Raw genomic sequence first — 17,107 nt, 5'->3', positions numbered from 1 at the left:
GTGATAATGTAGTTGGTAAGATGGAAATCGTGTTTTCAAAATATCCAGCCTAGTCCAGCAAGAGGCACAGACGATGATGATTATAAAATGCCAGAGGGCTACCAGGCACTGACCTGTCCGGACGTCCTGGCCGCGTTGCCGTGCTGGATGAGCTTCAGCACCTCGTCCACGTTGTCCACCACCTTCTCCGTGAGCCCCACGATCTGCACCTGCTGCTTGCCGTCCTCCAGCACTCGCAGCTTCGCCTTGTCCGCCAGTAAGTCGAAAACCTGCAAAACAAATAGTAATACATCAATCTCCTATAAAAATAAATAAAATAAAACACATCAATCTCCTATTACAAAGTGAATGCACAATCAGCGACCAAAAAACGTTCCCACTGTATGAGTGCCAAGTACAACTTCATGGCACTCAATTCAAGTAGTCACATTGGTAAATTCAACCGTAAATTCAATCTTTAAGGTCGAATTTGCTCTGAACTTGGGATTTTATTGAATATTGGACTATATTTAAAAGCCTATAGGTATAATTTTCTTAACCAATAATTTCTAAAACTGTCAAAATTAAAATTGGTCCGTTCTTAAGTGAAATTTTCTACATGATTGTGCGTCCTTTTATTACAAGAGGTAAATGATTATAACTTTTGATGTTGTCCTCCCATGTTGTCTATCTCAATTTCTTTTGCACTTTTGCAGTCTCTCCGATACCATTATCTCATTAGTCTGGTCCATATTTTCTCTTTCCCTCTTGTCATATGCCCTGTCCATCTTTCCTTCAGCTGTTAATAAGTTCTGTACGCATTCTTCTTAGTATTGCTTTAGCTACGAGTATACTGACCTTCCCGGAGTATATCTCGAAGAAGGACGCGGAGACGATGAGGTTGAGCGGCTTGTACTTGGGCGACTTGAGGTACATGAACACGTCGCGCGCCGCCATCGCGTAGATGCCCTTCTTGCAGTCTTGCATCTTGCCCTGCAACAACATACGTTATACGTTACAATACTTAAGGTTAAATTTGCTTTCAATTTGGGATTTTACTGAATATTGGACTATATTTAAAGCCATTTAGGTATAATTTTCTTTACCAATAATTATAAAACTGTCAAAACTAAAATCGGCAGTTTTTAAGTGAAATACATGATTATGCGTCCTTTTATTATAAGAGGTCAATGTATGAAAGTGAGTTTTTCGCGCAGAGAGAGTGTGTATATGATTGGCTTTCCTTAAACTCTAGCAAGTTCGTCTGATGTAAATGTCGCCGCACACAGGAATGACGTCACAACCACAAAAGCCGCCACCTAAAGCTAGAAGCAGCGTTTATGGCTTGGCAACTTCGTTCGTAACACTCCCAATGCGGGAGCGGGCCGGGGGGCGTGTAGCGATGAATGAAAAACCCACGACTGACGCACCTCACTTCCCCGCACGCACGATTTCACACCTGCGTAGTCTCTCCCCTCGTCGCCCGCATATCATGGGAGTGTCATCAACGAACTTGCCAGACTATAGTGACGTGTGGACACCGGCCATTTGCAGCGAGTCTATACAAATTGTATGTAAGAGGTTGGTAGCGGCGTTTTGTGGCTGTGACCCGGCGACATGCACTGGTACGCGCTCATGAACAGTGACCTGGAAGTCGCCGCCCATGGTGTGCGTCTTGCCCGAGCCGGTCTGTCCGTACGCGAAGCACGTGGCCATGCCGCCGTCGAAGATCGTCTGCACCAGCGGCTTGGCCGTGTATCTGCCAAAGCAACAACGTTTTATATGTTAATAGGGATGATGACAGTTTTTTAAATTGTACATAAATTAAGAGTATACTAATAGTAAAGCAATTTTGTAAAAGGAACAGGGTATCTGCGATCATTACTTTCGGAGCTACAGGGATTTAAAGTGTCAGATTTGCGGCGCTGCCGCGGATCCCTGAAAAACGCCCCATACAAAATGGCTCGAACTAATGACGTCATAGGCAATGTAATGATCGTTAGATTTGTATGCGCGTTCAAACAAAATTACTAATATCTTTGTTATTTGTGCGTTTATGCTTATAGTTTATTTATTAAAAAATGTCACATTTAATATAAGGAAGCTAAAACTGTATGAATTTTCATCTAATTACGATAAAATATTTTTAATAGATTTTGAAATTTTATAATCTCATTTATTTTGCAAATATCCAGACAATCTTTGCTTTTTATGTATACATTAGTTAACATTGACCCTATTTACCTGAATATGTCATAAAAATCAATATATTCAAACCTAGTCATCATCCCCATTAATTCAAAATAATCAAGTCAAAAAAGGTGTTTCCAGTCTGTCGCAAGTCTGGTAATAGCCTTATATTTTATTTTTACAGACAAGTTAGCCCTTCGCAGTCATTTCAACTAATGTTAAGTGACGATGCAGTCTAAGATGAAAGCAGGCTTACTTGAAAGAGGCAAATGTTTATTCTACCTATACCTCTGAAAGTACCGGAACGCTATATAGTTTGGCGGTACTTCTATGCCGGTAAACGTGGTAACTAGCCACGGCCGATGCCTACCACCCGACAATAAATTCAATATATAAGGATTCTAGTTTTTCGTGTATATATTCTCTTTGACCCTTATGATTTTGAACACAATATCACTTACAATAGTGAAAGTGAAAGTGAAAATATCTTTATTCATTTGTTATTGCTTTTTTTTACATTATTATAGTGAATAAAAATTCCAATCCACCAATATAATACGGAAGTGGATTTAATATTGTCAACAACTTCATATCGTGCATGAGACTCACTTGTAAACAACTTCATTAGTGCAGGAGTCGTCGAAGGCGTAGTCGAATCGGAACTTCTGGTTCTCGAGGTACTTCGTGAGGTCCACTTTGTTCTTTGGCTCGTGGACTATCATCTGGTCTCTCGTCGGCACACTTATCACGTCCACCTGGGAAACAAGCAACAACTGCCTCTCAGTATCTATATAGCAGCCCTGCTCTATGTGTACTGTTTGCAAAAAAAAAATTGAAAAAAAAAACAGACCACGCGCGGTGTAGGGTTCCGTTGATTAAGTTAGCACCTTAATCCCTCACTTTGCATGTAGAGAAGGAACCCCAATATATTTTTTTTAATTATATTTAAGCCACTCTATAGACGTAATAAGCGGACGCCTCAATATATTAATCCTATCCTTCTAGAGAGGCGTATTAAAATGTTTTTCCAAATTTCATCCTTCTAGTTTTTAACAGACTCTGTGTTAATATTTTATATATTAATTATATTATAGTACATTTCCTTTTAAATTTGCCTTCAGTCTCAACTTTCATTAGTCAAACTCTATCTAAGACTATAAAAGAAAAAGCTTTTTTTAAAAGAATATTTACAATACTTTTTTAATTTTTAAATATGATCAATATTCTTCCTTCCCTTCCCCTTCAAAAAGTCGGGAAAGACGTACGACAATAGACCAACGGGGCGGGGATCAAACCACCACCCCTCGGTGATGAGTCCAACCGCTCTTACCGTTGGGCTATTGGACTCAGTATAAGACAACGAACCTCTTTCTTGTTCATCTCCTTCTTGTTGAGCGGCCTCTTCCGCACGCAGACGGTGATCTGGTGGTCCTCCACCGGCTCGTTGCCGGTGAGCGGCCGGAACTCGATGGTGTTCTGGTAGTCGCGGATCATGGCCAGGAACTCCCAGTTCGGGTTGCCGGGGTCCATGTTCATGAGGGCCTCCTGGAATATACCATTGGATATTTTACTACCGTTCAAAACTATGCTTTATTTAATTAAAAAACTTTATTTTTGATAAGGTTAAAAAATAACACAAGACAGGTTAAACTGAACAGTGTACCTTCTCCTCCTTGAGCTCGGCCTGCCTCTGCCGCCTCTTCTCCCGGTTCTCCTTCAGCCGCTCCACCTCCTTCACTACGTTGGACCGTCGGACGGCGCCCGACGCCACCGCGTGCGGCACCGACACGGCGCTGGCCACCGCCGCCGGCCTGGCCGACGACACTGGAGGGTTGAACTGGACAGAGTGCTACCATTAGAACCAAGTCCGAGAGGGTATTTAGTTCAAGAAATGAGATGAGATTGTCGTGTGAACTAATATTAAATGTATGGAATCAGGACTTGAGAGCAACAGCCTCATTGGCCCCGTCGTTAGCATATGTGGTTTTAGGTCACAAGGTCCAGGATTCGAGTCCTCGATCGAGCTATGGAACATTGAGTTTATCTGTCTTCCACGACATTCTCAGTATCCCGTATCCCGTATCCCGGCCCGCGCGGACCATCGGGACTGTTACGAACGAGTTTGCCAAGCTATAAGCCCGCCCAGGGGTCCTATACCTCCTGGTTAAATGGGCTGATAATGCCTATGAAGGGATGAGGGTAGGTAAGGGTAAATCGGAAGGCAACCTCTTTAATGTTATGCACCCGTCGCTGCCCGTTCTGCGGTTGCGCGCCCGGCACCACTGACGCGGTGCTGGGACTTCGAACCGACCGGTTGCGACTGCCGGACGACGGAGGTTGCTTGAGAGGGACGGGAAAAGGAGAGGACTGTGAGGCTCTTACACGACTTATTTTGAGGTTATCAAGCTATGTCTAGTTACATATTAACAAAAGAAAACTGTTTATGTAATCAAAATATTGGAAATTTTTGGTTCAATAGTTTCGGAGATAAGAAGGAAGATAAATCATTATTTTCGTAAATAACTTGAAAAATATTTGGATAATTGGAAAAAAATATACATTTGACATCCCCTTACACAATACAACTAGCTCATTCCTTTAATGTGTTACAGGATGCAGTCTGCAACTTTTTTTAATTTTCCATCTCGTTTCCTAAAAGTAAGGGTGTATTCACGTTCATTGTTTGCGTCGATCTACGATTGCTTATCGGTGCTGTTCCGCGCAGATTGTCGGCGCACATAGTTCGTTACTGAAATTCCATTCTTGTGTCAAACCAGCGTCGAACGTGGCCTGCTTCCCGGGCAACACAATCACAAGCAACACAGCGTCTTCGCCGGCAATGACGAGGTCCCCGTTATCTAACGTCACCCGGACGTGGGTTTTGTAAACTCACGATCTGGGACGTCCGGACTTATTCACTCAGGTCACGGAAGTCACGGAAGAACACGAAAAAAAGGCACAGAACACAGTGTTGTGCTGCATGTAGTTTAGTGGCGCGTGGTCACCTGTTGCGTGAGCCTCGTGTTGGTCTGCGGCGGCGGCGGCTGCTGCGCGGGCGGCACGTTCTCGGCGCCGCGCCGCCCCGTCGTGTCGCCGCCGTGCCCGTTGGTGTACGCGCCGCCCGCGTTCGACACGCGCATCTGGTTGTTGCGCGTCACGCGCGTCGGCGCTGCAACGCACGCGGGAATTGTTCGTTTTAGATAGATATATAACATTTAAGTAATATACAGGAAAAAGTTAATTGGAATGCGCAAATTTACATGTTTTGTACAGTATACGTATTTTTTTGAACTAATTTTAAGGGTCATCCTATCTATACTGCAGTTCACCAGTAGATGCAACAGAACGATCAGGTCTAAGGTGCTGTGGTGGTGATGGCATTACATCCATTATTTTGTTATTTTTGGCGTCAGAAATTAAAAAAGAAATATTATAAAACTTACGACTTCTATTGCAAACAGTGTAGAACCACCAAAAGAAATTTGCGCACTACAAAAAAATATTGTCTGTGTATTAGTAAGCCTAACAGAGGGTTTTTTCTGACATTTACAAAAGTAAAATTATTATTTGGTCCCCCCAACAATACACTATACTGCTAATGAAGTAGGATAAAGTTGTCTTAAACCGTACCAAGGCACAATCAATATTACAGTATTTTTTTTAATTAGGGGTACAACTTGCAACCTTACCCTATTTTATTGACAATGACAATATTATTAACTTTGTGCTATCCCTTAACAGGAATTGTGATTTTATCCCTTAAAGTGCAAACAGAAACAGAACAATGCGAAAACTATAAGATATAGAAGCTGGTATTCCCAGTGGATAGGAAAACATTCGACAAGGATATTAATCATTAATTTATAAATAACAATTAACCAAAATTAACTTGAGAAAATGCTGAAGTCCGAAATACTCATATATTTAAAGTTGATAACCAAATCTATTATTAAGAACCATATGAGTGTTTTTCAGAGTAATCTATTCGTAATACCGAATTCATCAAGTTACGACAAAGTGATAAGGAAGCTAATCCTCGATAACAGTGACGTTCCGCTTATAACTACGCAGCAATATAACTAATTGCATTAAGATAATGTACCTAGAAGAAATGTCGAATAATGACATAGACAAAAGAATTTCAAAGCATGGTTTTAATTAACGAATTTACTTATCACCACTACAAAACATCATGTCATCGGCATCATTCAACAGTCCATTTCAGGGGATTTGGAGTCGCTATAAAATACACAAACAGCTAATAAAGCAATACATGGCATATTGGTCTACTTGAATAACTTTTCTTGAATTTGTGCACCAAAGCGCAGTGTCAACATTGAACGTGTCATTCGGTTTTAGGTGCATGACTGATACCTTGAAACTTGTACAGCTTTTCGATAGTGTTAAATGGCAATAGCAAAGTAGAGCATGTGCCAAATGCGAAATGTTAAGCTGGCATAAGCTATACTTCCAAAATAACATGCAAACTAAATGATTGAATCGACGAAAATTGTGCAAAAAGTACGCTATAGCGTGCGATTAGAACCGATTGCACCTTACGTGATAGCGGCTTTTGAATCTCCACAAGGATATCATCAGGTGGGACCGATTTTTCGAACGCCTCTACGTCGGCAGTGGACACTTCGGAATCGGTGGAATCGGCCACGCGTCGCCGGCAACGCAACCACGAGCAACACATTTTGTAGGTTTGGCAAAATCAGTCTTTTGGGTTCAGATAAAAGTCAACCTTTTTGGCGTGAGAGAAAACTCATTGTTATTCTTAAAGTAGAGTATATAATTGAGTCTCTATTTGGTCTAGATTAGTATCAATGGACATGTGCTCCGGGCGGCGATTGGCTCGGAATGGCGGCTCGCTTTGCGTTGGCGCAAGGCGATCCTGCGCCTGCGCCGAGCGCCATATTAGGATCTCTTTCCGTACTCAAGGCAATGAACCGTGACGCACGCACCGTCCACGGTCGTGCGCCAAACTGCATATGTAGAACAATGCCCAAAAACAACTAGCCACTAGCGCACTATACTTTCAAACATTATTAAACGAGTACAAATATCATTTAAAGTTATTTTAGAATGTGTGTCGTAAGTGTTTTGTGTGAGTTTTATTTACGCTGAGTTGTATGAACAAGCTCATGATTAAGGACTCCGTGTTGGTAAGAAACTGGTCGGGCATGCTCCGACAGAAAGTAAGTATGTTAAGCTCTTTTGTACAAAAAATCGTTTCTTTCTGTCTGACAAACCTTAATCTTTATAATATTCTTACATGGCTTGAATTAATACATCATCACGTTAACTTAAATAATTAGTAGTATTCGTAGTGTAGATTAACTACTATACTAATATGGACGTGACGATATAGCCAAAAGTTAGCTGATGTTTAAAGAATGGTAAAGTAATTACAACCACCATAATTATTCAACAATAAATCAATTAACAATACATGGACCGGTGCCTTTTGCTGTTAAAACCTTGACATGTGAGAAATAACTCGTATTTCTTGATCTTAAATTACATCGGTACCAAGTTGACAATGAAACAGATAAGTAGTTTGATCATGAAAAAATATTTTTTCAAAAAAATATCTTTTATTGTTAAAAGAAATCATCTTTGGTGAGAGTTTAGTAACAACAGAGAGACATCTTGTCGAAACAAAAAGATTTGTAAAGAAGTCAGTTAAAAAGTAGGGACTGTTTAGAATTAACGTATGATTCTGATGAATAAATTAAATTTAATTTAAACTTGTCATACTAGGCTTTTGATTGAAAGTTAATTTGTCCAAAGTGGATCATAGTAAAGTCAAAACCAAATACATATGACAGCTCAAACTACAAAATACATCTGCACGTTACTTTTAAGCTAAAAGCACGAACTCGCGAGTGATGTCACCGGTAGAGTCGTACAATTTGTATCAATTGTGTAGAGATCTTGATGAACTGCCGGCTGAAATTGGAGAAATAATGGCCTACCGTGTACATACGAGTACGAGTTCCAAGCTTAGCGATCATACAGTTCAGAAAAGAACAAGAGATAATTTTATTTTCTTATTGTGCATTTGCTGAATGGGAACTCAGCGTTACCAGGGCTATTGTGCGAGCGTAGAAGATTCGCCAGAGTCGAGCTCAAGGGCTCGAAGAACATAATATGTTGCACAACGTCTTCTATGAAATTCAGACCTCTGTTTTGAGGTACTTTGGGACCTTGGATTTGTAGAATCAAAGGCGTAGGGTTAAAATTAATCCTGATGGCCATTGAGTATGATTGAAATCAAAGTCCTGGTGACCTAAAAAGCACGTTTGCCTTCTGCCTGGCACTTGGGTCTTCAATGATGTACCATTATTTACCTGGCACTTACGCCACTCGATCTTAAGAATCTAAGATTTTGAAAACATTTTCAATCATAAATTAAATTGCTAATGTTGGAAAATAATCGTATTTGTAAAAACATAACATTCTGCTGACGTCGGGAATTACTTCGGTTTCTGTGTAACAACATTAATTTTTGTTTTTATTATAACACGTTTCCGAACTGTACATTGACTAAACAGTGTTCGATGTAGAGACATTAGGCCGCCTTTTGTGGAAACACATGAAAAATGTAACACAGTGACGAATGACGTCAGAAAGCGCCGCTCGATCGTGAGCTTTGGTGATTGATGGGATTTTCTTGACTGCTGGGAGCCGACTATGAAACGTGACGCGGGCGATATTCATTACTTTTTCTTTGCTAAATAAAACCTAAATTCAACAACACAGTACTTTTTCAAAGTCACGTATGTTTGAGATGATGAGGCTTATCATCATGTATTACTGATTAAACACTTTTGAAAGGTCAAAACTGTCCGTTTGTCAGTCTAGTACTGGTTCAAGTGTAAAGAACCGATAAGAAATTCATTAGTTGATCGTTTGTAAAATCAGTAACCGAGGTTTTGATTTCTTCTTTTTAACTGACTTCAAAAAGGAGGAGGTTCGCAATTCGGTCGGTTTGGTCCCATTGCCATCATGTCAAGATCTGATGATGGAATCCTGGAGAAGTTGAGGGGAACTTTCGAAAATTATATGGGTATCTAGTGTGTTCGTAAACTTTTCCATTTAGTACCTTTAAGAAATACAAAATTATGAAGGTTTAAAATCGATCTGATGATGGAGTCATAAAACAGACGAGGGAACTCCTTGGCGATTTACAGCAGTTACCTTGTGTTTGGGCTTGATTAATTTGTATTAATGAGAACTTTCCACATAGATAGGTTGTGACTGTCATTTAGGGATTTGGTGATGAAGACCAAGGACAATTAAGGGAACTCCTTAACAGTTTACAGTAACTACCTTGTGTTTGGCCTTGATTAATTCGTATTGCTGAGAACTTTCTACCTAGATGAGTTGTGTCTGTTATTAGGGGTCTGATGATGAAGACCAAGGTCAATGAAGGGAACCCCTTGACGATTTACGGTAGCTACCTTGTGCTTGGGCTTGATTAATTTGTATTGCTGATAATTTTGTACAAAGATGGGTTGTGACTGTCATTACTGGTCTGATGTATTCGTTTGAGAAGAAATTTTACACTAAAAATTTAAAAATAATAAAAATTTTAATAAAAAAAATACAACCGACTTCAAAACCTAAAAACGTACCCACTAAACTAAAAAGCGAAAAATAACATCATAATATGTTCTACCTGCTGATCAGTATGAAGTCGGTGCTTAGCCGGTGTTGTCTTAATTTAAGCCATTTCTGACAGGACCACATGAAACAACACTGTCTGCAAAATCTAAATCTATAAGATATGCTCACATGGCTTGAATTAATACATCACCGGCTTAGCACCACCTTCATACTGATCAGCAGGTAGAACATATTATGATGTTATTTTTCGCTTTTTAGTTTAGTGGGTACGTTTTTAGGTTTTGAAGTCGGTTGTATTTTTTTTATTAATTTTTTTTTTAATTTTTAACTAAGTGAGGAGTTTTGAGTTGGCTTGGCAGCGATTTCGATTATCAAATCAAATCATTAATTAATTTATCATAAATTAATTCATACTAGAATGTGGTATATGTTTTGACTATCAGCAAAGACATGGTCGTTACTTTACATTTAATTCTTATTTTTGAACTCATTAATATTCCGAGAATACAGAAAAAACTTACTGACATAAACTTTCAACTTTCTATAGTTTCAACCATTTAGGCATTAATAAATCAGTTAATCAGGGATTAAGTCTCACATTAATCTGTAATTATATTAATTAAAACCGAGTTATTTTAACAATAACTTCAAGAACAGGTTACCTCATTAGGTCAATAGAATAAACGAACCAGTTATAATTTAAACAGAGTACCTCATTGAGTAGTCTCATTAGACAATAAACAGTGTTTTTTGCGCACGACGCTTAACCAATTTTAACTAATTAATGGCGAACTTGTTCCGTTATCAAAACAAAATAGCTGTTCTTCTACATAGATTTTTTTTACTAACGTACATTTTTTAAAGAACAAACACAACACGCAAATAAAGACATTTCTTGTTCTTTCAAGAGATCGAGCAAATGGCTACCACATATTAAATAATGGTGGGCTCAAGGTTTTTAAATATGGTAGGCACAATACATAGATTATATAAAATATAAAATTCCTTCTTCAATTCGGTTCGTATTGAGTCCTTGGGGTAGATAGCAAGTGGCCAAAAGTAGAAAAACCTCGTTCTATTACAACTTTATTATTTAGTATGAAATTCAGAATTAATGAACGAAACGCTAACTAACCTAACGTTATTATGGGCACTATCATTAAATCGATCATCCCCACAACATGTCGGGGTGTTTCCTTTACGAATAATGGTATTGGTAACCTTGGCTTTTGGTAACTTCGTCGGACGTTAATCAAAACTTCCAAGGTCATTTAGCCTAATTGCATACTTTATTAATATAAATAGACTGAAAGCCTGTGATAGCCAGATCTACCTCATTTCAAGTCTTTCAGCAGCCATATATGAGACTGTGCTATGCCAAACAGGCTTTTAAAGTTTATTTTGTTTGTTTGGCACCCCCTTCAAACCGATCAATAGAAAGGACATAGGTACGATGTTTTTTTCGTTTTTAGTGTAATCTATAAGTCGATTATTTATTTTTTTGTTTTTTTCCTGCTTTTAGTGTTTCCAGGCATAGTGACCGTTTACAGTATGGGCAATTTTGTTTAGTTATTTCAGTTATTTTGAATTTAACACAAAATTAATCGATTTTCATCAAAAATAAATGAGACCAATCTGGAAGAATACTAACTACCCTTTCGACCCCAAAAAATAATAGTCAAAACTGGTTAATAAATGTCGAAGTTATGTAGTAACAAACAGTATTGCAAAAATTGTATGAACGAATGCGAGCTGAATTATTGGAACCTACTGCAGGTTTTTGGGTGAATTTTTGGCATTGTTCCTAAAAATTGGATGAACTGTTGCTAAAAATCTGCTGCCTTAGTTAATCCTTTGCCAATTATCTGTTCCTTTGCAATGTGCCTAAATATTTCACAATAACGCAAGTTGTACTGATTAAATACAATCTTTTTAATTGGCACTTCATTTTTTAATTTTTTTTAAACCAATATGCGATTTTCAGTAAGTTATTTAATTTGTAAACTTCCTTTTAAATTGCTATACATCTATGAAACAGCGACTGTCACACAATTTTATAAAATGTTTAAACAGGAATGTTTTGCCTGCATAATTCTATTTAACGTGTTTAAAGGAAAGCTAAGTCTGTGAGCTTAATACACTACGACAGCGTGGCATAAATAGGTCGAAACTCCATAGACATTTTAATAACAAGGCAATAGAAATGGCGTACTGTACTGGCGTAATGTACGCGTGTATTTGTGACATAACACCTCCCAAATTAAAAAAAAAACGTAATCTCTGCAACATACTGCATTGAAACTTTAATCTAAATTGCGTTTTACATACATTCATAACATCTAAGGCCTGGCATTTAAAAAGAAATGCATTTCCCACACATGCGTAGAGCTTCTACACTATCCACTGTAGTTATGCGTCGGTGACACTGGACTCTTATACATATTTCCACATGCCATGTCTACATTGTTATTGAGATATCTATGGTCTGCTCGATCCCGGCTGCCAAGAAAACGGGCAGGTTTTCACGCGCGGCGCCGCTTTACGTCGGACGCCTTTCAGGCACGACTGGCATTTCAGGCGTTGACTTTGCGTCTATAAATCTATGCCAAACAGCCTATAGTTACCCTATACATTAATACATTTATAATACACACAGTGATATAAATATAGGCTTTGTGTTCAATGTGACATTGCACTTTTTAACAGGCTTTCATTTGCGTTTGATTAATATGAGGACCACGTTTTAATGTACTTGCTTAATAACTTAACTTTTATAAAAATGTAGTTACTAATGAAATTTTTAACATGTTGGTTTTACACTTTTTTGATAAAATTAATAATTTAGTTACTTCCTTGATTCCTATTAGGTACATTCGAAATTATTAAATTTTAATTTATTTGACAAAAAACTGCAAACAAATTAAAAATGAGGGTATAAATCGCTAGTCATTTCACACCTAATAATAATTATAATTAACTTGTTCTTAAATGAATGAAAATAAATTTAATTAATAAGCTTAAAACAATTAGTTAGTTAATATATTTTGAATGATATTTTATAAAACAACAATACATAATTTAAAATGAAAAAAGTTATGAAATGACATGCGTTTCTACCCTCATTTCTAATTTATTTGTCAGTAAACAGTATTCCTCGACTATGGCTTTAATATAGATAAAGTGCTTTGTCATGGTAGGACAGCATGAGTATTACCACGATTTTCAGTCACGACAGACCAACTGAAGGGAGAGAGATTAAAAAGTTCTCATTTCCCTTTCCGCGTATACCGCACAAGTGCGGAAAAGCTACAGGGGAAATTCACCCAACGTCGTTATATCAGCGTGATTGGTGTCGTGGGAAACTGTCGGGTCGTTAGCACGCGCCCACGTATTATCTCCGGTGTACAAGCATCTTGATTCACGCAGAGCGCAGTAGGTAAATGTTCCGCGCGATGAATAAAAACTCTTTACAGTTTCGCGTGGTTTTGATTGCACGTGGGACGTCGCTGGCAGGTGGAACTAGGCTGGTCAACGGTTATGATATCCAAAAACTGCTTTTTTAGGACCGAATAAAAATTAATAGTAGCATATCTACACTAATATTATAAAGAGGAATTAAGAGGATTAAGGAGGAGAGAAAATATATGATTGTTTTAGAATTTAAACTATCGTGAGTGTTATTCATATTAATTGATTATGAAACACGGTTAAAAAACACGTGATATTAGGTCGGAGTACGCCCGACTGGTTTCGAACCCATACGGGGCTCATAGTCATGAACTGGTTCTTGCAACGCGGCACGATCCAAACTAGTCGGGCATACACCGACCTAATATCACGTCAGTTTTAGTTTAGTTTAGCCAATTTGGATAGGGTTTATAGGGTTCTCAGCTCATTATTTGAAAGCACATTATTTATTCTTCAGCTTCGAAGCCCTAATAGCTCTACAATCAAGGGGCCGAGTGGAAACTCTAAAGTCAAAGCCAAGACGTTTTTTAAACTTAAATGTAATACCTGAGGTCATCCCTAAGGTTGTAAATAGTGCAACTGTTAGGTAAACCTATCAGTTATGATACATACTGTCCAATTAAATCGCACTAGATGACTAGACCATTGCATAGCTGCGAAGAACACTAAAATCGAATCTACAACCCTCACAATAAAGTACACTTTCATTCGACACTTACGGCCTATAGTCGCACGCCGCTGCTGCATAGAGGATCTCTGGTATAAGCCGGGCATTTTGATTGACACGTATTTTTTAACTTTAGTATATATTTGCCAATATTTTAACTTTGTTTAGGTAACTTAAATATGCTTAATCTTAATAAGGAACAACCTAACCAAAAACATTCGGAATAATATAGAAGAATGACCCTGACCAAAAGTAACTAGGTCTGTAGGTATATTTACTACGTTTACGTCTAAACCACGTGCACGATAATTTATAATTAAAATACTTCATTACTAACAACGGACTTTCTATTTATAAAATTGTGCGTTTTTATTGTTGCGGCGTTTAAAACCTCATAATTAGAAATTCTAAGTTAAATTAAGTAGTAAAGTGTTTATAGAACAAAAAGTTATTAATAGTTATTATTGAACTACGAGTAAGTGCCGGCTTCACCACCTTCTGTTAAGTGGTCTGATAGCTTATTCACAAGTTCTGTCTTTGTTATCTTACCTTTCTTATAAATATACCTATAATATAAAAAACGTGTTACGTTGTTTTTCCACGATGGACTCCTAAATTACTTAACCTTTTTAAATCAAATTTGCGCAACGTGTGCAGTTTGATCCAACTTGAAAGATAGGATAGCTTACATCTCAAGGGTAGGGTAGAAGTAAAGTAACCCTCAATTTTCACCCTTTTACCATTAACCCCTATTTTTTATCAACAATAAGGCAAAACAACGTTTCCCGGGTAAGCTAGATTGTTCACCTGAGAAAGTAACAAAACTTACGGTTAGACTATCAAATATTATCAAAAGGTGGTGAAACCGGGCCTGAATCTCCTACACAACTCATCAACAAAATATGATGTATTAAAGATTACTTAATTAGTAATATGTACTTCAATTATGAAAGTTTGATTCAACAAATTTATTTACGGTGTTTATTTAAGAAACATAATACAGATGTTATCACAATATGTCGACTACACTATGCATTATAACATGTTTTTTTTTAATATGAGTCCGGTGCCAGGCTGCGTTACGGTACGCCGCCGGCCGCGCACTGTCCGAGCGCACCGCCTGCCCACACTTATACCACCTTCACACGGCAGACGCTGGCCGCCCCATGGAATATTCAAGCTTTCAACCCCCGACCACACGCCATACATAATGGTGTTTTAAAGATAATTGTGTCCACATACTAGTGTTTTATGGCTATGAACGGGAAGTACTCTATATCCGATAGCGGCACACGATTAGATTGCGAGTACATCTATTGCGGTGGATCTATAGGTATATACATCATAGATCATTGTCTATATACAGATTCTTAACCTTGTTATACCTATGAATAATACTTACATTAATATATCTTTTGCCGAAGCCCCTAACATTATTTTAGCTCGAAAATCTTTTTTAATTCGAATCAAAGTTGTGCCTTCTGTGCCACTAAGCTACCCCTACCCCCCTCCTCCTTCAGGGGCACTTTTTTACATTAAAAATACATAATTTTTAATCTCTTAATACCTAGTATCGAAAATAATTCAACTTGCAGAGAAACTAAGAAATGATAAATTGAGATTGGATGTTGTAAATTACGTTCTGTGAATAAAGTAACTTAAGTATTAATTAATCTATACTAATATTATAATCTATACTAATATTATAAAGAGGTAAAGTTTGTAAGTTTGTAAGTTTGTCACATTTTTAAAATGGGGTAATCTTCGGAACTACTGGTCCGATTTTAAAAATTCTTTCACCAGTAGAATGCTACATTATCGGGGAGTGCTATAGGCTATATTTTATATTGGTATCATATAAATTAGCTTAGTAGTTTTTGTCATACAGGTCGGACTGAAAATCCTCTTAAACAGACTTATTCGCATGCGCTGCCTTAACTATTGTGTAAAATTGAAATTAATGTATGGAGACTTTATGTATCTTAAAAAGTTCTACAAAAAAGTCCGCGACATCATATATCTATCTTCTATATATTAGCAGATATAGTACCTTTTGTGTTTTAAAAATTATTAATTTTATATACTTAGGTTTACGTCATTATTTATACAACTTAACTTTAATCCTTATTAAAATAAATTATTTAATAATCACAAGGATATTATGGAGATAAGATTTGCCCTTTACAGTATGTTAATTACTTAAATAGTTTCGGAGATAATACAAAATTTCTAAAAGACGCAGAAATTCCGCTATATGACGCCCGGCGCTTTCATTTACGTAGTTCCCGTTCCTGTGTGAATATGGGGATCAAACATAGCCTATGACACTCGCAAATAACGTAGCTTTCTATTGGTAAAACAATTTTCCAAATCGGTCCAGTAGATCCAGAGATTACCTCCTACAACCACACGAACTTTACCTCTTTATATTATTAGCATAGAAGTCTCTATTTCTCTTGGTCATACCACCACTCTCGAAGGACTGGACCGATTTTGCTAAGGGTAAGTAAGTAAGGAGTAAGATAGAGAAGTTACAGGGTAGGGTAGGGTACGGGTAGGGAAGCGTAGGGGTAGTGTCGGGGAAGGGTAGGTTTAGGGCCGGGTTTAGGGTAGTAGTAGGGTAGAGGTAGGGTAGTAGCAGGGTAGAGGTACGGGTAGGATAAGGAAGTGATAGGGTAGGGGTAGGATAGGCGTGAGATAGGGGTACGGGTGGGATAGGGGTAGGAAAGGGATAGGGTACGGGGAGGGTAGGGGTAGGATGGGGGTAGGGTGTAGGTAAGGTAGGGGTAGGGTAGGGGTAGGGTAGGGGTAGGTTTGGGGTAGGGTAGGGTAGATTTAGGGGTTGGGTAGGGTAGGGTTGTGGTAGTGGTAGGGTAGGGTAGGGGTAGTAGTAAAGTTGTCATCGAAATTTACGCGGACGAAGTCGCGGGCGTCCGCTAGTATTATATCTAATAAAAAACCAAGTAGCTACTCTAGTACTCTGCAAGGTACATACTAAAACTAGCAAGTAATGATTGTGTGAACAGCACCACGTGTTGTAAACCAATTGTGTTCACATTGATCTATTTTCAGCGAATGGTCTAAGTTATTAATTAATTTTTACAGGTATAGTATCGAAGACCGTTGCCATGACACATTCATAAGTATAATATACACCGTCACACAATC

General features: G+C 38.1%; 1 protein-coding gene across 3 annotated transcripts in view; it reads right to left on the bottom strand.

The window, feature by feature from the left end:
- Window positions 1–17,107, bottom strand: part of LOC112048366 (kinesin-like protein Klp10A) — a 76,957-nt gene that overhangs the window by 12,839 nt on the left and 47,011 nt on the right. For 2 of the 3 annotated variants that reach the window (XM_052883107.1, XM_052883114.1), the window contains 7 exons: window positions 5,175–5,338; window positions 3,833–4,006; window positions 3,535–3,714; window positions 2,779–2,924; window positions 1,627–1,738; window positions 838–972; window positions 114–269 (listed from right to left, as the gene is read on the bottom strand). In XM_052883107.1, coding sequence (XP_052739067.1) covers window positions 114–269; window positions 838–972; window positions 1,627–1,738; window positions 2,779–2,924; window positions 3,535–3,714; window positions 3,833–4,006; window positions 5,175–5,338 — 1,067 coding nt within the window. Of the gene's footprint in view, window positions 1–113; window positions 270–837; window positions 973–1,626; window positions 1,739–2,778; window positions 2,925–3,534; window positions 3,715–3,832; window positions 4,007–5,174; window positions 5,339–6,729; window positions 7,023–17,107 lie in introns of those variants that run through there. The other variant, XM_052883118.1, reaches the window with a different exon arrangement.

Source organism: Bicyclus anynana, chromosome 1 (assembly GCF_947172395.1).
Source record: "Bicyclus anynana chromosome 1, ilBicAnyn1.1, whole genome shotgun sequence".
NCBI classification, from domain to species: domain Eukaryota; kingdom Metazoa; phylum Arthropoda; class Insecta; order Lepidoptera; family Nymphalidae; genus Bicyclus; species Bicyclus anynana.
The sequence above is the reverse complement of the archived record's forward strand: the minus strand, read 5'-3'. Positions and strand labels throughout refer to the sequence as shown.